At 37.6% G+C, this 25,784-nt stretch overlaps 3 protein-coding genes, 1 long non-coding RNA gene and 1 pseudogene across 6 annotated transcripts; 2 read left to right on the top strand and 3 right to left on the bottom strand.

Moving 5' to 3' along the window:
• Window positions 1-661: 661 nt before the first annotated feature.
• On the top strand, window positions 662-10,194 carry LOC141838057 (RNA pseudouridine synthase 5). Of its 3 annotated transcripts, XM_074725445.1 has the most exons (14): window positions 662-828; window positions 923-980; window positions 1,072-1,099; window positions 1,205-1,251; window positions 2,754-2,844; window positions 4,946-5,126; window positions 5,320-5,407; window positions 5,484-5,565; window positions 6,345-6,420; window positions 6,513-6,580; window positions 7,197-7,266; window positions 9,286-9,364; window positions 9,490-9,583; window positions 9,847-10,194. In XM_074725445.1, the coding sequence occupies exons 1-14, from the start codon at window positions 678-680 to the stop codon at window positions 9,913-9,915; spliced, it is 1,182 nt and encodes a 393-aa protein (XP_074581546.1). In that variant the 5' UTR covers window positions 662-677; the 3' UTR covers window positions 9,916-10,194. The 3 variants fall into 3 exon arrangements, with proteins under 3 accessions (XP_074581546.1, XP_074581547.1, XP_074581548.1); XM_074725446.1 differs by lacking the exons at window positions 9,286-9,364; window positions 9,490-9,583; window positions 9,847-10,194 and adding an exon at window positions 8,714-8,766; XM_074725447.1 differs by lacking the exons at window positions 662-828; window positions 923-980 and having other exon boundaries at window positions 1,034-1,094.
• Window positions 10,195-11,676: 1,482 nt separating this feature from the next.
• Window positions 11,677-13,819, bottom strand: LOC141838058 (myb-related protein MYBAS1-like). The gene is made up of 3 exons (XM_074725449.1): window positions 13,642-13,819; window positions 13,402-13,531; window positions 11,677-12,177 (listed from the first exon to the last, which is right to left on the bottom strand). The coding sequence occupies exons 1-3, from the start codon at window positions 13,751-13,753 to the stop codon at window positions 11,826-11,828; spliced, it is 594 nt and encodes a 197-aa protein (XP_074581550.1). The 5' UTR covers window positions 13,754-13,819; the 3' UTR covers window positions 11,677-11,825.
• Window positions 13,820-14,162: 343 nt separating this feature from the next.
• Window positions 14,163-16,895, bottom strand: LOC141838055 (omega-3 fatty acid desaturase, chloroplastic-like). Its single transcript, XM_074725444.1, has 8 exons — window positions 16,345-16,895; window positions 16,165-16,254; window positions 15,988-16,054; window positions 15,782-15,874; window positions 15,509-15,694; window positions 15,348-15,428; window positions 14,560-14,697; window positions 14,163-14,474 (listed from the first exon to the last, which is right to left on the bottom strand). Exons 1-8 carry the CDS (start codon window positions 16,866-16,868, stop codon window positions 14,289-14,291), a joined length of 1,365 nt encoding a protein of 454 aa, XP_074581545.1. The 5' UTR covers window positions 16,869-16,895; the 3' UTR covers window positions 14,163-14,288.
• An 83-nt stretch (window positions 16,896-16,978) lies between these two features.
• On the top strand, window positions 16,979-20,320 carry LOC141837066 (asparagine synthetase [glutamine-hydrolyzing]-like; annotated as a pseudogene).
• LOC141842064 (uncharacterized) lies at window positions 17,962-20,049 on the bottom strand. Its single transcript, XR_012602849.1, has 5 exons — window positions 19,459-20,049; window positions 18,740-19,096; window positions 18,529-18,626; window positions 18,348-18,440; window positions 17,962-18,267 (listed from the first exon to the last, which is right to left on the bottom strand). It is a non-coding gene; the product is annotated as an uncharacterized LOC141842064 (long non-coding RNA).
• Window positions 20,321-25,784: the final 5,464 nt, after the last annotated feature.

Here is a 25,784-nt window from a genome sequence, read left to right as displayed (position 1 = left end):
ATTGGTGTACAACTCTAAATAGGATGCAGTATTTTCAGGTATTTATGGTTTGCGAGAATGATTTAAGTACTGTGATCGATCATAATCATGATTTATTAAACATATGCAAAACATTATCTGAAAGGCATCATTTAATTTATTAATTATTATTTTTTATCTTTATCATCTGCCAAAAACTTTTTGAATATCTAATGATTTAACTTTCTTTTTCCCCGTCAAAGTCCTAAGTCAGTCAACAACTTTGCATTTTTTTTATATATAATTTAAATTTCATCCAACTAATCTTAAAGATCTTTTTCTAATTTACCAAATACTTCTAATAAACTTGAAATTAATAATCCATTTCTCGATCTAAATTGATGCTTTTAGAATATATTGAATATATTTCAGAGAATATATAACACAAACACAAATTTTTTAATTTTTTTATTAATTTATATCAATAATTTTTTTATTAATTGATACTTCATTTTTTATTAATTTTTTGTTTGAAGTTTCTTATTTCAGTCCATGGAAAATGAAAAAATACGCCCAAGAGAGCGAGGAACAAACCCGAACCGAAACCGTCATTTCGGGTTTGGTAGAAAACCATTTAAAAGATCCGATTTGCCTGCTTCCATCGTGCATCCTCTTCGAGTTAGGTTCCCTCCCCCTCCCCGCCGCCGTACGCCGCTTCGATGGCTGCTGCCGGCACTGCCGCCACCACTTCGTCTTCCCACCTGACTTCGCCGTCGTCTTTGCCGCTTTACTCTTTTGGGGTGCCCTGGCCTGAACTAAACGAAGGTCTGCTGTACACTGACGTCGTCCGATCCAGCGGCAGGGGTCTCAGTTCGGTTTCCTGTTTTTTTTTCTCCTTCTGTTTCGTAGAAATTGGATCTTTTGATTGGTTTTCAGATTCTTCAGCTCACTCTGATTTAAACAGCTACGAGTCTGATTGAGTTCTACTCCACCAAGTACAAGAACTCGGCACCATTGCAAGGGTTGGTCGGCCTCCAAAGCCTACAGAAGTTGTTCTATATGTTTTGTTGTTTTGGAATAATGTCTTATTTATTCTATTGGTTCCTTGGCCAGCTGGTTTCAGAGGATTCAGAATGGTCAGGTTTGATGACTTTCTGAGTTTTGATACAATCTGTCCATATTCTGTTTCTTTTGCATAGGAAAGACTTTTGTTTGGGATGCTGAACATATTTCTTTTTTCTCCCAGATAACGGTTAATGGGGAGGTAGTAACAGATCCCATGTACATGCTCAGGTAATTATTCTTTTTCTAGTTCTTATTAGGTTTTGTGCATGCTTGATAAAGGTCGGAGTCGTCCATAAAGCTTGTGTAGGTAATTGTATTTCGTATTTTTATAATAAAATAAATAGATAAAAGCATCCCCTTTTGTTCTTCCATGCTCGGTGGAACAACCTTTTACTATTATCTATATGCCAAAATCAGATGTGCAATTGGTTGCATGTCAGTAAGTGCGAATGTGATGTAGCACACATGTTGTTAGGCCTTGCCTAGGGGCCATCTACATGTTAGTTGATATTGCCTACAACAGCGTAGCCTGATACGTAGTAAAATTAGTAGTGTTGGAACAGAATTTAGTATAGTATAAAAACTTTATTGGGTTACTACAATTACTCTCACAAATTTTGCATAACCATATTGACATCCATACCTAAAATTGGAGGCAACAACAATGAGTTAGAAGGTGTTGTGTAGAAATCCGGCAAACATAAATGTAATGTATGATTTAACTACCGATAAAAGTACAAGGACACTGTGACAATGTATCCTACTTGTTACAACAAATGCAACCAAAATTCTTTCAATGTGCAACAACAGCACTGATAGTTGATGTATCTTTTAAAAAGGGCGACAACACACTACAACTAATGCAACAATCAACTACCAACTAGTACGGCAACATGCAATGATGACTAACAAGTGTAACACAAAAATAATAATATATCAACCTGCATGTCAACTTGTAGCTCATGAGTGTGATCAATGAATTCCTCTGCATTCATACCCCAGTTCAAGTGGTACTGTATGCCTGCTTAAACATACATACAACTACCTCATGGGTCATAATGCAATAGTTTGATATTGTTGCATTCGACACTTTGTACTCATTTGCTATCTCATAGCATGGTTGCTCAATGTGATGCCACGACCTATAGTAAGTCAAATAAACCATCAGCAATCAACCACACCAATGGAGCATAAATTTACATCGAAGAATCAACCAAACAACCTAATAGGTCCACAAAATCCATTACTTAAACAATAAATCCGGCTAGAATGTAGTGAAACAAACTAAAACTTTGATCAAACATGCTCAATGATGTCACAATGGCAGAACCTAAATCTGGAAGCAAAACCTTGCGATCATAAATGTAGCACAATTTCAATCCAGTTGAGCTCAAACACATTCAATCAAACCCTAAATTTGATTTAACCCAATGTAAACCCAACTTGAACTCAATTGACTCTTCTTCTTCAGCAAGAAGAAGAGTCAATTGACTCTAATTCAATGCATTTGTATCCAATTTAAATTTACTCTAGTGCCAAATTTCAATAGAAACTCAATTAAATGTGCTATGGGTTAAATAAATATTTGGGCATAACAATCATGCATTTTGTAACTTGCCATCGATTTTTTTACACATAATTCTCTATCCACTAGAGTTGGATTTCACTAGTTCTGATACTCTGGTCGTTGATGCCATTTTTTGTTTTAACATTTTATTATTTTTGTTTAGAGATGGTCTCCAAGTTGTTTACCATCGTCTTCCTTGGAAAGAGCCTTCCGCACCATACTTGCTCGAAGTTCTTTATGAAGATAATGACATGGTATGCCTCTACGTAGACTAGATTTCATATCTGGTTTAGGTTCCTGAATTTTATTGCAACACATCAATGTAGCTTTTTGATCAACCTTAAGAGTCAGAGATGACAAATCTTCTCTTGTAGTTTCAAGCTTATTGAATCCTGGATCATTCAGGAATATTGTTCTATTATGATATGACTGCAAACTTAAGGAAGGAGAGAAATTAAAAGATAAGGAGTATACTTTTGTAACAAGCAATGCATGTACATTTTCCCTAGTCCATCTTTCTTCCTTTTGCATTACTGTAGTATTAAAATAGAACAGAATTACTTATTATACAAAACTGAATTTCTTATATTCTTTAATCTTTATTTTTAGTTAATGATTTTCACATACCATGACCAATGTTTAAAAAAAAACAGTCCATTTGACAGCATAGGCATCTGCCTATACTTAATAAGTTACAATTTATCATATAATATTTATAAAATATACATATTAGTTAATACATGCTTGATTAGGATTCTCATTCTCTTCACACCTCTCAGTGGGATTGTTGATTTTTGACTCATTGCTAATCACCTCCACTATCAATATTCAAGGTGCAGCTGAACTCCATCATTCACCATGTTGAGAGACTCATGCAAAGCCTCCATGTGCTTTGGACATTTGTTGCAAACTCACCTAGCTCTGCCATGGAACTCTGTCTTTACTCTATTCTCTCTTCAAGCCTACTGTGGGGTTGGTATCTTTTGATACATGCTAAGACAGAGGGTTGGTAGCTATTGATACAGATGAATCAAGTAAATTCTCCATGCCAATTGTCACACTAACGATTTAAAATCATGAATTAAACATTGTTTTGCAAGTATTCAGTTATATATCCATGTTCTTATATTGTATTTACACATTGTCGATTAATGTATTTTGTTGAAAAATAAATATTTTCAAGTGTATGATTGCATGTATCATTTTCCAATGGGATTATGGATTGGATAGGTTGATTAGTATACATTGTTGTATATCCACTTTAAATTTTTCTCAGTATAAATAATTTCTAATGTAGATTGCATGTACTCCACATATCGCATATGCTTCTTGAAACCTTCACCATAACAAGTGAAAGGAAAATTAACAAGCTCTTGGCATTATTCAAGTTAACTAAGTTGCTTCTTTTTCATGGATTCAACTAGAATTTGACAAGATGACTAAAACTTTCTTTAGTTAGATTATGCAGAATATGAGATCAATCACTAATGCCTCTGGAAAGTGAAAAAGGTATGGATCCAGTTAGGAATCTAAAGTGAAAACTTGATCTTATGACATTAGAGAGTCATAAAATGATGGTATGAGTGGCAACGTTATATATGCTGGATCCATTGGTTACTTTGCTTTTATCTCTTGTCTCATATATATATATATATATATGCATTATATAAGTTGATAGGCCATTTGAACAAAACATAGAAAATCTTTTAAAAATCTAGATAGTCAGTAACATATCTATTACAATGTTATAAGTACCCTAAACTAATGGCATAGGGCCTTCATTGATAGATTGTGAGCGTGGATGTGTGTGGGGGTAAAATTATGGTTTGTTGACTTTGTTCCAAGTCATCATACATGCATTCTAGTTGTTGATTTCAAGTGTGAATACTTGAGACTGCTCTCATGGTTTTGTATCCAGCAGTTGCATACTTAGGCTTTTGCCTCTTTTAAATTTTAGCTGATGAAGGTTTTTTTTTATTTAACTGACCTAACTGTGACAAATGATCATGTGAACTTATTGAAGAATCCTTAAGTGTATAGGCAAGGGAACTAGGAGACCCATCAGATAGCAAATTTTGCATGTTGGCCTCCTGACTTGAATACTCCATCCCTGGTTTTATACTTGTAGATCTATTGGTAACCAATTGCTTTCTTTGGTTGAACGCTAACTAGCAGTCTTACTGTCATAATTGCTTATAATTTAAACATAGTGGATCGTATGGTTCTCCTGTAATATTGTTTCTCATAAGAGCAGGACCTTCAGTGAGGTTCCAGTTTTTTATTGTTGATGCAACTATAGAACAGGAATTGCATGATGCAAAAAGGTGTATTTACTTCCTTCCCTTTGGTGCTTAGGTTGCTCTAAATAAACCTTCAGGTTTGCAAGTTCTACCTGGAGGCCTTTTTCAGCAGAGAACTGCTCTAATGCAACTCCAATGGAAAGAATGGAATTTTCTTGCATGTAACAGTTCGAAAAGATCAAAGTCACAAGAAACTCATCCTGTTCCTGTACATCGCTTGGGGAGGGGCACATCAGGTTTAATTTAGTTTGTCCATGTATAGTGTTATACAGAATCTACAGATTGTATGTGTAATAGCCTACATTTGATTAGTAATTTGACTATTCTAAGAATAATAACTACTTTCCGAGTTGACTACTGTTTTACTTGTCAGTGTAGCAAGTTGAGAAGTATTTGATCACTTTTTTGGTAATTGATTCTATACATCAGGTATATTGCTTTGTGCTAAGACAAAACTGGCTAAGAGCCGTCTTGCGGCTTATTTTGCCAGTGGTGCCATATTTGCTGGGGATGACAGGTTAGGCAGATTTTTTTATTGGATATCTTTGTTTATTTGAGTGTTTTTAGCACATCAAGAACTGATGCACTTGTAGGGGTGAAATGGAGCTTGGTAAACCACGAAACATCTCAAAATACTATCGAGCATTAGTTGGTGGTATAATTAAAAAAGATGAGGTGAATTTGTTCGCCTAACATACTTTTTTCTTGTATACTCCTATATTGATTGAAATCTGAAATGAACAATTAATGCCAAAGAATGTAAAAAAAATGTTTTATATTTTTGTTAATATGTTTGAGAGTTTGTGAAAGAAAAACTCTGTATGCTTATGGTTAGTATGTGATGCTTTTGTAGGAAACAATTTAGGCAAAACCATTTTTTGCCGGTTCATTTTTCTCTCTTGAGTTATTATCCTGCATTGTCTGTGTTAGCGAGAGGTCTAGGTTGCTGTATAATTCAAATTTAGTATCTTGTCAGAGTTGGGTTGCATTTGTTTATATATATATGTCCTTCAATGACTTCAATGTGTAAATATTACTTTTATTGTTATATTCCATAAAGGCATCTTTTATATAAATTTAATTCAAATTGGAATTACCTCTACACCTCTTGAATTTTTTTGGAGATAAACATTGTCAACATGTGGATAACATGTTTTATGTATCACAGAATTGCAATAGTGTTGTTGGTTAGGAGATAAATATTGTCAACATTTCCAGGAATTCTGTGTTACTGTGAGTTCTTTTGCATTTTTTGGAACTTTTCTCTGTTTTCATTTCCCTAGCCAAAACATGGATATGGCTTTTTTGACATGGAATAGAGGAGTTATTTGTTCTTCTATGTGTTCTTAGCCATTCAAATGAAACTTACTGAGAGAAGTCTTTTGATGTCAAGATTCTGGTTGTAAAGTACATGCAAATTTTCTCTTTAACATTAGGCAATATTTCCTTTGCAGTTGGTAATCAGGCAGCCTATTGGTACAATCAATTATCCAGGAGTAGCGAAGGGGCTTTATGTAGCTTCTTCATCAGGTCATTTTCTTTCTAATCCAGACTATCAGTTTTATTTTTTTCTCAGAAGTATTTGTTTTACTTTTCATCTTGAACGGTAAAATTGTACACAGGGAAGCCAGCACTGAGCAGAATGCAAGTTCTTGAAAGAGATGATCAGAGAAACCAAACTTTGGTGCAGGTATATTATTCAACATATGCTCAGGATTTACTTATTATATTTTCCTATGTTCTTATCCTCATCAAAGCTAATCTTCATTATTGAAACTGCATGTGGAGAACTGAATTAGTGAAGCCTCTTTATCTTTTTTGCTTCAGAGCGTATCCTTGTTAACTTTTTGCTTGTGGATTTATGCTTAAGTTTTTCAATGCATATCAGCAACCTAAAATTATTAGTCTCTTTTTACTTTTCATAACTGATACTTTTGCTTGCATAGTAGAAAACAGGAAATTCTGAGGAAGGGGCTGAATAGTAGGAGATATACTAGATTATGTTCCTTTACTAGTGAATGAACTACACATTAGCATACTTTCATTTGCCTCACTCATTGCTATAGAGGTCATTCTTGCTATTTCACTTCTCTCATATCTTATCCTTTTGATTTTTTATATTTAACTCTTAATTCTTTTGCTGCATCCATCATATATTTGAATATATTTTTGTAGAGGAGCCATGCTGTTGTGCAATGCCAAATGCTTATCATTTTCAAGATACTATGGATTGGATCATCTTTGTTTAGATTGTTTAGCCTGGCGTCTTATGATTTCTTATTATGTCCTTATTGGAATATTGAAAGGTTGAGATCCATTCTGGTCGACCACATCAAATTCGCATCCATCTTGCATTTGTTGGCCATCCACTTGTAGGTGCGTTACATTTGAACTTCGTTTTGTTTGTACTGGAGTTTCAGTTGTATGTTTCTTATTTCCTTGCCCGATATTAATAAGCTGTAATTAACTTTTTAACTGCCTGCTATAATTTTGTTGATTGTTGAAATACACATTTCAAGAATTTCAGTTTTTAGACTACTGTGCAGGGGCATTCCTTTGTCATCGACATGGGGTATTCCATTTGCTATCCTTCTACCTTGGGTCTTTAGTACATGTAAGGTTGTTGCTAACATTCCTCAAAAGTAAAATTCTGCCTAGTGATCCTGGCAAATTGAGGAATATGGGATGCTGAGTTTCTCTTAAACATTATCAACTGCACGTTGTTAAAAGAAAAAAGAATGCTAACTGGAATCTGCATTCTGTAATGCATGAGATAATGGGTAATGTTGTAGTTAGTTAAATCTGTAATAGCTTAAGATCATTTGCAGAGTAGTTAGAAGCATGGAATGAAGTCACGAGCCGTTCTATTCGATACGGGCGAAAAATTTCATTCCGCCCGGGGACCGAAATTGGCATAGTCAAGGCTCCGGTGTCAGCGCACCTTGAGGCCCCGCCAAGCACTCGTGACTCGTCCGGAAGGATCCCTACTGCCGTGCGTCGCTTTCAAAGGAGTTGTAGGGTCGTGCGAGGGCAAAATAGGGGCAGAACAACGAATTTAAGTTTAATTAAATTAATAATTTTAATCTCCCAGCTACTATGATTGAGATAATTTAAATAAAGTTTAATGAAAGCCTAATAAAATTATCTCATTATATATGTATATATATATATATATATTTTAAATATATTTTATTTTTTATTTTTAAATATTTAGATTAAATTTTTTATTTTTAGTTAATATATTTTATATTTAAAAAATATCGAAACTATATTGGTACGGTACAATACGATATCGAAACTGTATCATTCCAGTCCAAGATCGAAACCTCGACATGGGTCAAGATTTTAAACCTTGGTTAGAATGAACATTTGTAAGAGTACAGTTAGGTCTCATGTCAGTACATTTGTTGGTGTGGCAACAATAAATGCAAGTGCAGAAAAAAATTTTGCCAATAGAGTTAATTAAGTTTTCTTATTTGGGTGGATTGTTATACACAGTATGAGAGCAAACATAGTCCTAGCTCCTAGGCTTATTCAAATTTTTGGACAACTACCTTTGACAGTGGAGCCACCATGGGCTTCGCATTTTATGGACTAAGGATAATGCTAAGATAGTTAGACATTGGACCTTGATTAGCACATCAAATTTGTGGGCGAGATGATCAGCTCAGTCTACATGGAAAATTGTGAATTAATTAAGGGAGTATATAGTCTTGAAGGATGAACTGGCGTTAACTTGGATATAAGCACTTTGGGATTAGCCTTTTAAGTTAATAGGTCAAATTTTCCATCTGGATGGGTGGTTATAAGTGTTTTTGTGCAGCATTGTTGGACTTCCAGAATCTGCTTCTATATTTGTAGACTGTGATGAAGACATGGGTTGATTACCATAGGCTAACACATGTGGTATGGGCATTTTCTATTCTTATAGTTGAGTTGTTATTCCTAACCATGATTTCCTAATTGTGGAATCAGTATTGAACATTTCTCATTGTGTTGCATGCCATTTGGTGAAAATGAGAAATAGTTTCATAATGTATTTCTAGGTGTGAGTAGCCTTTTATTTTTCTATATTATTTATCAGTGTTGATGCTTTTGTGGCAAATGCACACACACAAAAAAAAAAAATTCTCTTGCTCGAAAATTCCCAAATAATGACCCCATTTATAAAATTCCTTATCAATGCCCATAAGAGAGAAGTTTAATTTATCTATTTTTATTATGACCTCGATAGTGAGTTCTGTATTTGTTTTGGGTATTTAAAGCAAGAGGATCGTTTTTTGAGCACTTTGTCAAGGTTTATGCTGTCTTAGTCTCTTAGAGCCTTTACTAAACGATTTATATTTAAATCGCAATGGTATAAATTTGACATGCTCTCTTGTCACAACTAAGCAGGTGATCCTCTTTATGACATTGGTGGGCAACCTAAAGCTTTCGAGTCAGAGTCTATTGGTGATTGTTTTGCGAATGATGGGTATCAGTCTTGTTTTTTATAATGTTTTTGAGAAACTGTGATGTATTGAGATAATTTAATGATTCATCGATTTCTCTTTTACCTTTTTTTTTTATTTTGATTTTATCGGTTTTTATCCCTCTCAGAGGTTATCAGAAGCCAATGCAAGCTGTACCTGGAGATTGTGGTTATTACTTGCATGCACATAAGCTCTTCCTAGATCACCCAATTACAAATAAGGTAATTGTTTACTTTTTTTTTCTTGATCATTTAATACCTTGAAATAGGCTATCTATGGGAAACATTTTTATGGTATTAGTAAGCATAGAAATGCTAGATTCACAACCGAGCGAAAGAGTCATTTTTGTATTGGCTTCTTTATTATTTGCATCTGTGGTGAACTTTGCAATTAGCTAAAGTGCTCTGCTATTGATACCATGCATCCTGGTAAGCTTGACAATTTAACTTTATTATTGGTTTAATTTATTTGATTTTCTTTGTAGAGAGTAGAAATTGTTGCTCCACTGCCTTCCATCCTCCAGACAGAAGCAGAGCGACATCAAAACATATAATCATCGCAAGCGATGCAGCATCCCTTGAAACTTGTCTCACCCGTTGCTCTCATTTGTTGGAAATTTTGGATAGGTATATTATTTGCAGCCGTTATAAGTTTTGGTGATTACATCAAATGTCAATCATTGCTGGGGGATGGTTAAGGATTTTCTTTTGTGTGTATTTATTTGTTATGAGAATTATGATGCTTCAAGGCATTTGTTCTCCAATTAGCCTTTTTTTTGGATGGTATACCTTCTTTGATATTGCTCAGAATGTGAAAACTAATGGCAAACAACTCGTGGTTTAGACTTTAAACCACTACTTAAACAATGTCTTCGCTTATTATAATCAGTCTTTTTCAAGTTTTTCATCTGTTATTATGGATAATTTAACATCATAAAATTTTTAAAATTTTCAAGTATAATATGTCATGAGTTACATTTTCTAACATCATTCAGATTTCGAGAACATAAGTTTCCTTTATTCGATTTACCTCCTTATATATGGTCATGGGACAGACCGTATGGGGTTGTTAAGGTGACGGATTTCATCTTTTACCGAAGAGAATATAAAATTTATTGCGAGTAAAATGTATACTTGTAGTATGGATAAGCCAACAGAAGTCGCTGTTTAGCACTCAATAATCCACAAAATTACAAAATCAATAGTAATACAATTCTTTTTCGACACAAATCTTTTATAAAGAAAACACTTCGAAGAGCAAAAAAAGTAACACCCTCTGAACATATCCAGTATGCTAGAGAAGACTTTTTTGGGGGTTAAAAAGTGCAAAATGTCATTTAAAAAAAATAATTAGTGCAATTTAAATAAGAAAAATAAATATGAATGCTGATCTTTGCTAACCTATTATTTAACCACATGGATGATGGATGTTCGTCATCAAGTTTCAGTTTGATCATAAAGCTTCAAAAACAACTAATTAAATTATATGGGCGGTTTGACTAGGGCAATTATTAATATGGTTTTATTCAATCCAAAAAGTATAGGTCATATTAACTTATTATCTGACTAGGAGCAAAGTAAGCTAGATAAGTACTAATCGTAATTAGTCAAGGAGATGCCCCCACATTACGTAGTTGTAAAGCATTTAGGGGAATAAGTAAGAGGACTAGAATTCGAATCCAAAATAATATTATGGAAGTCAACCTTTAAGTATATATAAACTGTATTCTGAATACTTAATTAGAAGTAATTAGTCAAGGAGATATAAAATTTTCATGTTTATCTTAATTTAGCCTCTATTTTGATTTATTCTTTCCCATAAAATTTCAAAATCTAATTCAACTAACCTCAAATAATTGAGTTTGCCAGCCACTTTAGCCCGTAAGGATCATTAAAATTATTGTCAAGCTCTTGGCTTGAGGGTAGAAAACACTAATGTTGATTACATTTAGATATCTCCATTTGATTGATGATGCTGTTTGTCTTAAATTATTGTGACAGAAAGTAAGTCTGACCTCAGTCTAGTCTTGTGCTGAAACACTAGCCGCCCTTGTTTAGTCTAAAGTTAATTCATGGCAAGATAAGGCCACTACACCCACTAAATCTGAAGGCCACCAAGCTTTTGGAGTGGTGCACTAGTGGCTTATCAGAACCAGTGTGCATTATCTTCTGCACCTTGTATAATCTTCTTTTCAAAAAAACAAAAAAGTTAAGAAAAATCTGCACAAAAATTTTTGATCAACCATAGTTCTTTATGTATATCAAACAAAAGATTACATAAAACAAGTCTTTAACATCAACTACATTCTGTTCCTTATCATCAACAAAAAGGTTATAACTTCAAAAAACAAGAAGAAAAAGATCATATTAAAAGTCCTACATCAAGCTTAGATTACAAAAGCATATCCAATATGGACAAGGCAAGCATAGAGACAATCAGTTAAGCTGTCACTTTGCATCCAAGTTAAAAATTGTGCATGAAATTATCATCATCCATTTTTATGTTCATCTTGAACTCGTCATCTTCCTCCTCACAAAATGACTCAGAGGCAGCAATCTCTTCCCATATCTGGTCCATGCTGTAGACTTTCACACCCTCAGTCACTCCGAATGCTGCAGCAGCAGAGATATCTTCTTCTGCCATGCTTTCTAACTCATGCTTTGATACGTTAGCAGGGGAAGACGATGAGGATGATGAGCTGGATGGTGAGCTGAAGAGATTCAACTTCTGTGCCTTCTTGCGCATGTGAGTCCTCCAATAGTTCTTGATCTCGTTATCAGTACGACCAGGGAGGGAACGTGCAATCTGAGACCACCTGTAGTTTCAGCATCTATATTACATCGAGTAATATTAAGACTGTAGAAGCTCTAGTTGCACTAATAGTAGGTTAATTATGTCACTTTTACTACTGAAATATTGCATAAAATGAATCAAAACTATGCATGCACTTGGTGAAGTGGGGAACTTATTGTGCACCTCAACATCCCCAAGTCTCAATAATACTGATATATTTCAGACTTTCAAGCCTAAATTTCTCTTTATCCACCAAATTTCAGCTAAGAAACTATAATCAACAACAGAGAGAAAGGATATAAATACAAGTAATTTTTAGTCTGTAGCTATTTGAACCATGGGGGAAAAAAAGAATACTATAACTTTGATTTTTGATGTTATATGATGAGAAGAAAACCAAATACTTTTTTTTTCTCAGCGAACACCTTACCTTATGTAGAGCAATTTAGTTAAATGATTAGACAAGCATAAGGCCAATAGGTCACCTGAGTGTCAAAAATTATCCCCATTTATAGAATTTAAAATTTTTAGAACAAATAAACACACTAAACTATGAATACTATAACTTTGATTTTTGATGTTATATGATGAGAAGAAAACCAAATACTTTTTTTTTCTCAGCGAAAACCTTACCTTATGTAGAGCAATTTAGTTAAATGATTAGACAAGCATAAGGCCAATAGGTCACCTGAGTGTCAAAAATTATCCCCATTTATAGAATTTAAAATTTTTAGAACAAATTAACACACTAAACTATGAATGCAAGAAAATCTCAAGAATTTGACTTTGATTCTCGTGGTGAAGAAAAAAGAAACAAAACAGTAGTTTGTTCCTCACAATGTTTCAGTAGATTCAGAAAATATAATCAATCTCAACCAAGAGAGAGTTAAAAATCCAACCATTTGCCTATGACTTTAAAGTTTCAAAAGTTTCTACTGTTTCAGACACAGAAAATAACCCCTAAACTACTGATCGGCAGTGGATCTAATGTCACTTTCAATTTCATAAAGTTACTTTCCCAAATCAAATTGCTAAAAGCACAGCAATACCATTGCATCACAGGGTATGTTTGACCAGAAATAGAACGATCAAATCATTGCAAAATTAATACGAGTTGTTAATTTCATTTTCATGTATTTTTTCCCCCAAAATTCAGGCTGCATAGCATTAAGCACAACATCAGCTCAGCAGACAAGGAAGGAGGAAAAAAAAATTCAATCTTTGTGAACACATGTAAAATTCAAACCTGTTGCCCCATTTGGCATGGAGTTGGATCACAAGCTGCTCCTCCTCAGGGGCGAACCGGCCGTGCTTGAGTCCGGGATGAAGGTAATTGATCCAGCGCAGCCTGCAGCTCTTCCCCGACCTGCCGAGCCCTACAACAACACACATACATCCGCGCGACCAAGCAAATTAACTAAAACAAAAACATTTGCATCGATCGACGATCGCGTTGCCTTCATCGATCCCCCACCACCGCTCAAACCTGATACCTTGGCTAAGTAATCCCATCGGCGTTCGCCGAACAAGCGCACGAACCACCCCAGTCGCTCGTCCTCCTCCTCCGTCCACGGGCCCTTCTTCGTCGCCTCCGCCATCTGTTCCGCCTACAGAGCTGTTATTCCGGGGTCAAACTTCTCTTGGGCATTCCGTCGAACATATTATAGGCGGGACTAATGGCAGGAGGAAGGCGACGTCACTTGTTTCCATTTAACTATTTGGTGTGTGCTGAGAATAATTATACCATAAATAAATTTTATTTATATATTTTATCATTAAAATTTGTTTAATATTGCCTACTTATTCTAGTCATTGTAAATATAAATCCTATTTTTAATTGATATTTATTTACTTCAATTTACAAAAAAAAACAGTTGAGTAGGCAATACAATCAAAGCTCAATGAGTCAGGAAAAGACGTCCAATCCATTAGAATTATGGCAAGTTTGAAATGTAAAAAGTAGTCCACAAAGAAATCAAATGACAAGAGCCAAAAATAGTAGTCGCATTATATTTATCACCTTCAAAGTTTTAGCAACAATGACAAACCTTTCTAAACAACATGAATTGATACAATTCCATCAATAGTTAGAGTTATGTGGGGGAATACAAGAATGGTGGCAGAGGTGTTCCTTCACTTAGCTTCTGAAGCAACGGTTAGTTGTGGATCAGTCTCATAGTAAACAATATCTCCGGTGTCGCTAACATAATGATCTTGTTTCAAACTCCTTAGTAGGATCCCAAATAAGTGAAATGGCACAGGACCAGACTTTGTTGGCTCCTTGTAGTATTTTCCAAGCACTGGTTTTGCTGCCTCAGTCTGATGCAAGATTGATATGTTCTGAGCAATTCTTGTTAAAAATATACATGCACAGATGTCTAAGGAGAAAACTGATAGTACTCACAGCTTCTATTAAATGGTAGTGAGGTATCTGTGGGAAGAGGTGATGAATCACATGAGTACCAATATCATGGTGGATATTGTTAATCCATCCATAATCACGATCGAGTGTAGTCAATCCTCCTCTAAGATAACTCCACTCCTGGCAAATGACAAGAGGGAGAGATTATTGGCTGTTAAGATGGTTGGTTTTCGAACAATAATATCAAGTTTCGGTTGATATAGTTATGGGTGACTATATAAGATTTTCACTGGAAAAAAGCTTGCTTTGGTGCTACAGTGTCAGCCAATAAGAATTACTTTATTCCTAGGTGAGATGGACAAAAAATTATTAGCATTCAAGAATTTTGGATCAAGAGCACTTGGCTCACTGGAAAATAGTGACCAACTAATGAAAGATCTCGCTCCTAGTTGATATGAGCAATAGATTGTTAGCTTTTCAGATGGGTGAGTTTGAATGAAGCACACCAAGTTTCTATCAAAATTCATTATCCAGCTTCCTTTGGAAAATCATGCTTTGTGGACAAATATGAAAAATCTAGCTTCTAGATGTAAAGGATTATGAGCCTCAACATGTAACTTTGGATCACCGACACCATGGTTTGATCACAATTAACTATGCTATAGAATCCTAGATTAATTAGCTGATATGATGCTGTTCTGAGTTTAGCCATACAAAGCTCTGCTGAAAGCTTCATTCCTGATAACAGTAATGGCTTGGAAATAACAAAAATACTACAGGATTATGCAAAACAATAGAAGGTTATCTGGATACTTGCAATGACTTCTTACCTTTCCACGAAACCAAGGCAGCTTCTCCTCATGTCCATGATGATGCAAGTATGTCACGAGATCAAGCCACATGACAAAAATCTGTGTTTGGAACCAAAATAGTTTCAGCATCATCCAATTGCCACGCGAAGAACAAGATGGAAAGAAGAAGAGAAACCAACCCAATATGGAACGCCATAAAGCTTAAGCATCTGAATAGGACCTATCAAAACGGTTAAACCTGCAAGGATCACCAGCATTGCTGTCCAACAGACAGTTGATGTAATAACATCCTTCCTCTCGCTAGGAACAAATAAATCACTACTAGGGTGGAAATGTGAACCGGACTTCCCTGGACTTCTCCCCCACTGTTATGAATTGAAGATTAAGTCTGAGCATGATCGAAATGTTAATTTCTCTGTCGTCAACTGCAAGGTGTCTAGTTTGTTACTCACCAGGTAGAAGGGGTAAGCAAACATAGGGAATGGCAATGTGAATCGAAGCTTCTTGGTTAAAGGATCCAAATTCCTATATAAATTCTTAGGCAACTGCAATTAGAACAAGATGAATTAGCTTCACTAATACAGTGGTTTTCAAGGTGGATAAGGGAAAAAAGAAATCTCCAACGCCAGGATCTGAGGATGAAAGATGAGTTATTAACCGGGTGCCATGATTCATCATTCTCAACATGCCCATGATTCTGGTGATGAGTCCGGTGGCTAATTCTCCTGCACAGCTCAAAGCAATCAGAATAATTGTCATTAGCCATTAATGCAAACATAAATTGACTTAATGAGATTTAGAAGTTAGAATCCTTATATTTGGGGAAAGATGTTACCATCCATGGTAAGGAACAAGTATGGAGGAATGAAGCAAATGCCCAACCACACTGTTAAGCTTTGGGTCGTTTGAGAAACTCCCGTGCCCACTGCCGCAGAATTGAGGCTTTGTTTTAAAATTTACAAGCCAAAATTTCAAGTTTCTAGAGGAAACAAGTAAATTAGGGTTTGTTACATACCAGTCGTGGCCGAGAACGAAGAGAGCCCAGAACATCGTCCCCTGCGCAACCCAGTAGAGCGGCCACACTATCCAACTATTGATGTACACAGCCGCTGCTGCAAGCCCTAACACCACCACCACATCGCGCACCGCATAACTCATCGAGCGCCACGGGTCCCTCACCCAGCAATGCTTGGGAATGGCCGCGCGGATCTCCGCTAGCCCGAACAGCGGCAGCATCCCGGGGTCGAAAGCTTCTTCCTTGATCCCGCTCACGCTAGGCCCTCCTCTGCCCTCGGACGACTCCCTTTCGACCTCCAAGGGTACCACGCTTGACGGCGCGCTGACACGAAGCACCAGCTCCCGGCGGCCCAAGGGGCGGCGGAGATAGATGCCATTGGCGGCGGAGAATGAAAAACCGGTGGAAGTGGAGGGGAGGGTACGCCTGCGCAGAGGGAGGAGACCGGCGGCGGGCAGGATGCCGGATTGGAGGCGAGGGAAGGCGGTGATGCCGCAGCATTGAGAGAGGGCCCAACTCGCCATTGCGGAGGCCCAAGGTGGCTGCTTTCCTTGCCCTCTCTCCTAATCCAGAAGCAAGTCCCCGTTCTGCTTTAAAAGCCTCTCAGCCGCTCTTTCCTCTTCTGGACACTACGATGATCAATGATTGGCAGACAGTAGGCACGGTAGTAGAAATTAATTTAAAAATTAAATCAAAACAAAAAAAATGATAATTGAGGCAAATTATTTAGAAATTATATTTTTCGTATGTTTCTATTGTTATTCAATCTTTGTCAGAGAGAGCAGTGTGGCCGAGTCACTGACTGTCAGGACATCGAGTGTTAAAGAGGCTGAGAAGAGAGAACCTCTCCCCTTACATTTGTTCACAACATTAATGCTTGCGATACAATATAAATCAATCAAGTTGCCGATCAACTACCAATGTGGAACTAAACTCCTTCATATGAGGGTCTTCTCTATCCTTCCACTTTATTATTTCCATTTATATTTCCAATATCCATCGTATCGAAACATACGACGTGACAACAATTAGAGCCAGTATACCAATGTTCCTCATGTCTCGGAAGATCAAGGCACTGGGAGTGAAGATGGTGATCTCTGGCGAGGGTTCGGATGAGATATTTGGAGGCTATTTGTACTTTCACAAGGCGCCAAGCAAGGAAGAATTACACATGGAGACATGTCGAAAGGTATTCATTCATTCATTTCTTCGTTGAAAATGACTAGCCTTTCTTTAAACGATCATTTTGATCCCTATTGTTTCTCTAGATTAAAGCTCTCCATCAATATGATCGCTTGAGGGCTAACAAAGCAACATCAGCTTGGGGGCTTGAAGCTCGCGTGCCGTTCTTAGACAAGGAGTTTATAAATGTCACAATGAGCATCGATCCTGAATCAAAAATGGTGTGCGAACTGCATTATCTACAAGGATTTCGATTCCCCACAGAATATTCCGACTGGTTCTCCGTTTACGTCTCAGATCGAGGTCGGGTCGAATTGAAAAGTGAGTGCTGAGGAAGGCCTTCGACGATGAGGAGAATCCCTACCTGCCAAAGGTTGTCTTTTAGTTATCTTGCTCATCAGAGATCAGAGCCGGTCCTGAGTGTACAAGGGCCCTGGGCGAAATTAAAATTTTTGGGCCCTAATATAAAATTGCACTGTTAAAAAATCTTTTATTTGTACAAAAAAAAACACTTACTCAATGGCAACAAGTAAACAAAAGTTCATACTTGAACTTTTCTGCTAATTTAAACTAGCAGAAATATGTCTTGCCTCCTCAATGAGCATCCTTATGTCTTCCAAGCTTTGGGGGGGCTTCGTCAGGCTCACAATGGTAAAACCTCATCTGGACCTCTTCGGTCATCGCTGGAGGCAACAGCCTTAGAAACCAAGGATGCTTCTTTATTTCAGCAATTGTTATTCTCTGTAAATATATACCTTTTGATGAGTAACTAAAGAACTGAAATTGAAGTAGTTTGCTTTTGAGACTTTCAGAACTACTACCTTTGACGGATCGACAACAAAAATCCTGGATAATAAATCCTTGCAACTCTTCGTGACAAGCTCAGGAATCGGATAATTAGCTGAAACTATGTTCTGCAATTAATAAAATTAAACATCAGAATATCCATGGTATAAAAACTTACACATTGATGAATTTTAGTAACAGAAAGCCAATAAGTACCTGATAGGTATATGTAATGCCCGAGCCATCGAAAGGAAATTTCCCAACCAAATTGACATCGTATATAGAGTGACTCCACACGACCAGACATCAGCCATCTGCCATAACATAAATCGAATACTTCAGACTATTATCATACATTACTTACAAGTATCTTCAGATGAACATTTGAGAGCAGAAATAGAATGGCAAGATGAGATCGAAATTTGACCTTGCCATCGTATTGTTTCCCTTTCATGATCTCAGGACTGAGGTAGGATAGCAGCAATCCCTTTCTCAAGAGTGTCGCGAGTGAATCGGCTAGTAAGCATCGACCAATAAAAAAAATACATAGGTAACTCATTTAAAATGTGTTCGTAATGCATTTTTAGAAGCAAACTCATCAATGATAGCATCATATTCAATATTTTCCAACATATTTTTTTCAATGCATAAAATTGCTAATCCATTTAGTCTATCTTGAGTCATCGTAGTCCGTAAATAAGATTTAATTAATTTTCACTGCTTGGGGATCTTCACTGCTTCACAAAGGTATCTCTTCAGTCAAAATTTATGGACGGTCTTTGAACTGTCAGAAGAAACAAAATCCCCAATTAAAACATTTTAAACAATCATTGCATAATAAAATGATTTCAAATATAATTTTAAGTTCGGCAAAAAAATAAATGTATCTGTACACTTTCAGGCTAGCATCTTTAAACATTCATCAGTGAAGCTAAGAATTCAGAATCTAAAATCATCATACCAATGACACATAATGCAATTTTTTCTAATCCCTTGATAAACTTTCTGAGACTCTATTTGAAACCCTAAATTACCTACAATTTAGGAATTACATAGGAAGATCACTAAGACATTAAATGTAAAATGTAATTGATTAATTATCACAAACTATAAAAGTACTATAGAAGAAATCGGCGCCATAGATACCTATGCTGTGCAGTGGCCAGTGTGCTGTGTAAAACCAGAAGCAGCCGTCCCACACTCCCACTGACCCACTCCCACTGATCGAGCGAGCGCCGGCAACCAGAACGTCCCACTGACCAGACCCACTCCCACCGACCGACCGAGCGCCGGCCGTCGGCTTCGTGCAAAAGGAGAACCGGCCGCCCCACTCCCACGGTCCCACCGAGCGAGATCGTGCAAAAGGAGAACCGTTCCACTCCCACCGACCGTCGGTGACGATCAGAGGATGCAGCGAGCGATGGCTTCGAGGAGCGAGGGCTTCGAGCGAGGCAAGGAGCGAGGCAGCGAGCAGCGAGCGAGGAGAGGATGAGCGACGGCTTCGAGCGAGCCCGGAGCCGCGAGGCGAGGAGCGGCAGCGAGCGAGGTGCGAGGAGAGGATGCGCGACGGCTTCGAGCGAGCCCGGAGCCGCGAGGCGAGGAGCGGCAGCGAGCGAGGTGCGAGCGAGCCCGGAGTCGAGGCGAGGAGGCGAGGAGCGGCAGCGGCGAGGTGCGAGGAGAGGATGCGAGCGAAGGAGCGAGAGAACAGAACGGGCGGCGGCTTCTTCGACGCTTCGTGACTCCCAACGTAACCCAACCCTAAGACTAATTCTTAATATAAAATTAATAATTAATGGTTTGAAATTGGGCCCCTAGGATTGTTGGGCCCTGGGCGGTCGCCCCGTTTGCCCCGGCCCAGGGCCGGCTCTGTCAGAGATCTTGCTGATAGAATTAACGAGTATTTTGTTTTGCATTGCAGCACATTCTTTACAGGCAGAAGGAGCAATTCAGTGATGGTGTTGGTTATAGCTGGATTGATGGACTGAAGGCTCATGCAGCAGACATGTAACATTCTGTTTCAATTTTCCATTCCTTTCGTCTCGCTCCTTCAAATCAAAATTTACTAAATGCTTCATAATTCCTTTCAGGTGTCCAACAAAATGATGCAAAATGCAAATAACTATTGCCATGAGCATTGTCCGACTGATTCAATATTATCCATTTTGAATCCACACTCTCATAATTTTATTTTTGAATTTTACTTAAAAAGTCTCGTACTAATGAGATATTTTTCATTTTATAATCTTAGGATCTTTTCCATGTATTTTCAATATGGGATTTTGATTGTATTCCAACAATCTACTCCTCAAATAAAAGACCACTGGGAGCTCCTCCTTAACGGTTAATATTGTTGGTGCAGTTTGCACTAACGGTCAAACTCAAGTTTTAATGAATGACAAATAAGTTAAAGTTAGATTTATTATGGATTTAACCTCTTTACTAAGTGTGCAGGGTCGAAAGACTTAGAACCAGACACCAGGCTGAAGTCCAGGGTGGTTGAGCCCTGGCAGGAAGTCCAGTTGGGTCCGCGGAGCCTGACAACTGGCCGAAGACCAAGTTGGTTGAGACTTGGCAGAAAGACCAGGATGGTTGAGCCTTGGCAGGAAGTCCTGGTGGTTTAATAAGTTAAATAGAGCTGCATGAGGTAAGTGAGGTAAGTCACTGGAGGAGCGAACCAGTGAGGACGAGTCCAATTTTAGACTTTAGGCGCAGTCCAGTCTAGACCCATTTGGGTGATCTAAACTGAGACATGGTTAGATTCTGGTCTGGGAGACAGGATCTAATTAACTTTCAACTTTATCTTAGATCAAATAAATTGTGCTAAATCTGAAAATTGATTTATACCAATCAAATCATAAATTATCATAAAGATTTTATTCTTTCATATATATATATATATATATATATATATATATATATAGGATTTTGCTCTGCTGCGCTCCGCTTCATCCGCTCCTCGTCCGCGACATCTGACGTGGACAACTTTCTCGCTTCGTCCGCTTCCTCGTGGCTAAAATCCCTCTTCCTCGTGGCGACGAAGCTAAAATCCCTCGGCGCCCAAATTTGGCTCCTCGTTCCCAAATTCCCCCGCTCGATTCCTCGTTGCCGAAACCCAACATCTTCGCCGATCTGCCGAATCCGCTCCACGCCGATCCGAAATCCTCGCTGCCGATCCTTCGTCCTCGTCGCCGCAGGAAGACGCCGCCGCGAGAAGACCTGCCGCCCGATCTGTGCGATCCGTCACAGCCACCCTCTCGCCCTCGCCCACTGTAGCCGCGCCCTCTCCTCCATGTGCCCGAAGGCACCAAGCGCTGCCACAAGCTCGTCGCCGCCGTCGCACTCCTCTTCTTCCTCCTCCGCACTGATATTTTTTTGTGCTTCTTCGTTGCCTTTGGCGCTCATTTCTCCAAGAAGAACCCACTGCAATGATATTTTTTTTGTGCTTCTTCATTGCCTTTGGCGCTCATTTCTCCAAGAAGAACCCACTGCAAACGTGTCGAGCGTTTCTAGCAGCAAGGTGTCTGCTTCATCTTTGCCTTCTGTGCATGCTTTTTTATTGTAATAAAACAGATCATGAGATACTCTTCTGCAGCTTTTTATTACAATAAAAAAGCCCTTATGTGCATGCTTTTTTATTGCAATAACAAGAAGGTGTATGATCTGGTCCCTATACCCGATCGCGATGTATTTACATGCCGCCCGATTTCTGCGAGGTTAGAACCGCCGCCCAAAAGCGAAGAAATCGCGCCTCTCCGTAAACCCTAAACCCATCGCGCTGCCCTCGTGGATCATCTGCTTCACGTCGCCCAGAATCGAAGAGGTCACAGTGCTAACCCATTTCTTTTTTTTGTGTGTGTGTTTGTTACTATCTTGAGCTGCATTATTAATTTGCATCTTGATTGATGCTGTGCATGATCTGGTCCCTACCTTTGTCAATCAATATAATGTTCACAAACTTCACATATGGTTCTCCTCTTATAGTGTTTTTATTGATCCTTAATTGTTATCGTCAATGTTTATCTCAACTATTTGTGGTCTATTTATGAATTTATTCACACTTTTTAAATTTATGCAAGGGTATCAAATTAGTAACATTCAAATCAATTAGATTAGTTTCCATTACATTTACTAGAGTATTCTTTGTTGTTCCTATTTCCTTGTACTTTTGCTCTGGCTGATTCAACTTGTTTAATTCTAGAACTGATTGGACTTTTGAATAATGTTTGCATTATCTCAATGTATGTTTTCTCATTTTATTTCATCTATTGGAGCTCACTACTAGGTTTAATTGGTTGTCAAGCTATAGCGATTACCATAGAATCCTTCCATAGATTGGCTATAGATGCTTTACTCGAGTAGGTGCTACCTAACATGTTTATCTTACTTCTCAAATTTCTGTTGAATAACCTAGTTAACTAAAATGCACCATGACCTCGTAAACTATTTCAAATTTTAATACAACCCTTTATTTTTTAAAAAGTTGTTGTAACCTCATTTGACCTATGTTTTAAACCATTATATGATTCCTAAAGATATCATCATTTCAATCACCAAAGTTGAATTTTGTATACAATATTCACTGAATAGTTTAACTAGAGTGGATCTAAGTTGATCTTGTGAATGGACTCAACCTGGTAGTCCTTATGTTTTCTTTCCTAGTCTGCCTGGCAAGTCCTTATTAGCTCCAATCATACCTTCCCACTAGTTGCTACTGCTGGGATGAGAGTGTTATTACTTTGTCTACTTCCCATATGGACAACCTTATGATGCTGCTTTGTTTTCCTATTTTCTCACTCAAGTTTAACATTTAGTTTTATGAACATTTTTTTATTACTTCTAATGATTTTATAAGTTACTTTTCACTTGTATTTTTTTTTGCATAACCGGTCCTATGGTACAAGATTATCCACATGTGGCTGGAGCAAAACGTTCCTTCGCTTATCTGGTAATTACTCTTTTATAGTGCAATTCCACCTTGATCTTTTCTGATCATATCCTTGGCATACTACTATTGCTGTAGGGAGAAGATGCCTTATATTTTGACACCAGAGGATACCCTCATCTCTGTCTTGACAGATCTTTTCCAGTTTCCAGCTCAAGGTTTGCACATCTAACCTCAGTAAGTTCATCAATCTGAGCAACCTATCCTTTTTTTAAAAATGTTGATGTTTTGGTTAGCTATGGCGCATACCCTGTTGGAGGCGCATACCCTTCTGGAGATGGGTCTTCTCTGCCATACTATCAGCACTCATATACTGGTTATTTAAGTGGTGTTTTTCTGATTTCTTTCCCAATGCAAATGCAGCTGACCTTTTTACACACGATTTGATATGTTGAACTTCAGCAGGTTCTAGTGTTGTACCAGAGTATCCCGGTAATTTTCAAGTAAATTTCATTTTCTTTTTTTTCATTGGAAAGTAATTTAAAAAAGTTACTATGCTTTAGTTTCTTGTTTGTTGTTTGATTACTTTCATATTGACAATAATGTGTATTGCTTCAAAAACTATATTTATTTAATTTCACCTGACGCATATACATTCTTCTTTTTCTTCCATAGAATCATGGAGCTCCTCCACCAAATAGAAGCAGTATGTATTCTAGATGTAAGTTTCATTACCAAATCGTAATGTAATCATCTTTCCTTCGGCCCTTATGTGCATGCTTTTTTCCTTATTTTTTATTGTAAATTTACTTTCTCTTCTGCAGATAGATATGGTTGATCATCGCCTAGCATCGAAGATTTCAAGTTTCAGCCATCGCATCACCTTCTAGAGCTTCCAATCTTTGCTAATAAATTTGGAAGCTTCCTAGCAACTCATGATCTGTTGTTCATAGAAAGTTATTGAAAGCCTCTTGCACCAGTTTTTCTTGGATCGATCCATCTCACTTGCCAATGATTCTATCACATTAAACTAAACTAATTTGTGTAATCAATGATACTTGTGGTATCAGAGGACTATCAACTACTGTACTTTCCGTGTCCCAAAGAAGTCATAGTTGTCGATGTAAGAATCGAGTTTAATTAGAATAACTATTTAATGAAATATACATGAGCAATGCAACCTTTCAATTGTGGATTAAATTTTTTGGATGTTTCAATGTTAAATTAGATATATATGATTGGGAATGGTTTAGATATTTTGATGATCATGATTTTTGTCGCATTAAATATTTTTTTAAAAATAAAAATATCTATTTGTGAAACCATAGAGAATATCAGTCGACTGATTCAGTAATTCAGTCGACTGATACATTGAACTTTCGGCATAGAATGTTTTTGAGTCGACTGACCTTTCAGTACAGTCGACTGGTATACAAAATCTTCAATACAGATCGTAAGTGACTCGACTGAATTGAAAATTCCAGTCGACTGATTGTTAAAAATTTCGATACAGAATGTTTTTGACTCGACTGGAGTTTCAGTCCAGTCGACTGAGATTGACGCAGTCGAGTGACAGCTTCATCTCAGTCGACTGACTTAAATCCCCAGCCTGTTTAAAAATTGCGCGATTCCTCAAACTCTAACCCTAACCCAAGCTTGTTTTTGATATTTAGCACCCTATTTTTGGTACTTCACCCACCATTTTCAGTACTTCAGGGTCCATTTTCGGTACTTAAAGGATTAATTTCGGTACTCAACCCATCAAGGTGAATAATCAGCCCTTTTCGGTACTTTTCCATCCAATTTTGGTACTTAGCACCCCATTTCCGGTACTTCACCCACCATTTTTGGTATTTCAGGGCTCATTTTCGGTACATAAAGGACCAATTTCGGTACTCAACCCATCAAGGTGGGTAATCAGCCCTTTTCGATACTTTTCTACTCAATTTTAGTACTTAGCACTCCATTTCCGGTACTTCACCCACCATTTTTGGTACTTCATGACCCATTTTCGGTACTCAAATGATCAATTTCAGTACTCAACCCATCAAGATGGTAATCAGCCCTTTTCAGTACTCAGCCAAAATGGGGTACTTAACACCCCATTTCCGGTACTTCATCCACCATTTTCGGTACTTCAGGGTCCATTTTCGGTACTTAAAGGACTAATTTCGGTACTCAACGCATCAAGGTGGATAATCAGCCCTTTTCGGTACTTTTCCACCCAATTTTGGTACTTAGCACCCCATTTCCGGTACTTCACCCACCATTTTCGGTACTTCAGGGTTCATTTTCGGTACTTAAAGGACCAATTTCGGTATTCAACGCATCAAGGTGGGTAATCATCCCTTTTCGGTACTTTTCCACCCAATTTTGGTACTTAGCACCCCATTTTCGGTACTTCACCCACCATTTTCGGTACTTCAGGGCTCATTTTCGGTACTTAAAGGACCAATTTCGGTACTCAACCCATCAAGGTGGGTAATCAACCCATCAAGGTGGGTAATCAACCCTTTTCGGTACTTTTTCACCCAATTTTGGTACTTAGCACCCCATTTCCGGTATTTCACCCACCATTTTCGATATTTCA

Source organism: Curcuma longa, chromosome 11 (assembly GCF_044706935.1).
Source record: "Curcuma longa cultivar G26 ecotype Majalengka, Jawa Barat chromosome 11, ITB_CL_G26_1.1, whole genome shotgun sequence".
In the NCBI taxonomy this organism is placed as follows: domain Eukaryota; kingdom Viridiplantae; phylum Streptophyta; class Magnoliopsida; order Zingiberales; family Zingiberaceae; genus Curcuma; species Curcuma longa.
The sequence above is the reverse complement of the archived record's forward strand: the minus strand, read 5'-3'. Positions and strand labels throughout refer to the sequence as shown.

Bases quoted from the DNA above. Each gene is read 5' to 3' on its own strand.
- LOC141838057 (XM_074725445.1), top strand. From the start codon at position 678: ATGGCTGCTGCCGGCACTGCCGCCACCACTTCGTCTTCCCACCTGACT. The intron at 2,845-4,945 runs GTATGCCTCTAC...TTTGGTGCTTAG, and splicing joins TTTATGAAGATAATGACATG to GTTGCTCTAAATAAACCTTC. The intron at 5,566-6,344 runs GTGAATTTGTTC...TTTCCTTTGCAG, and splicing joins GTATAATTAAAAAAGATGAG to TTGGTAATCAGGCAGCCTAT.
- LOC141838058 (XM_074725449.1), bottom strand. From the start codon at position 13,753: ATGGCGGAGGCGACGAAGAAGGGCCCGTGGACGGAGGAGGAGGACGAG. The intron at 13,532-13,641 runs GTTTGAGCGGTG...GTGTTGTTGTAG, and splicing joins TTACTTAGCCAAGGTATCAG to GGCTCGGCAGGTCGGGGAAG. The intron at 12,178-13,401 runs GTTTGAATTTTA...CTGAAACTACAG, and splicing joins CATGCCAAATGGGGCAACAG to GTGGTCTCAGATTGCACGTT.
- LOC141838055 (XM_074725444.1), bottom strand. From the start codon at position 16,868: ATGGCGAGTTGGGCCCTCTCTCAATGCTGCGGCATCACCGCCTTCCCT. The intron at 16,255-16,344 runs GTATGTAACAAA...ATTCTGCGGCAG, and splicing joins TTCGTTCTCGGCCACGACTG to TGGGCACGGGAGTTTCTCAA. The intron at 15,875-15,987 runs GTTAATAACTCA...TTCTAATTGCAG, and splicing joins ATGATGAATCATGGCACCCG to TTGCCTAAGAATTTATATAG.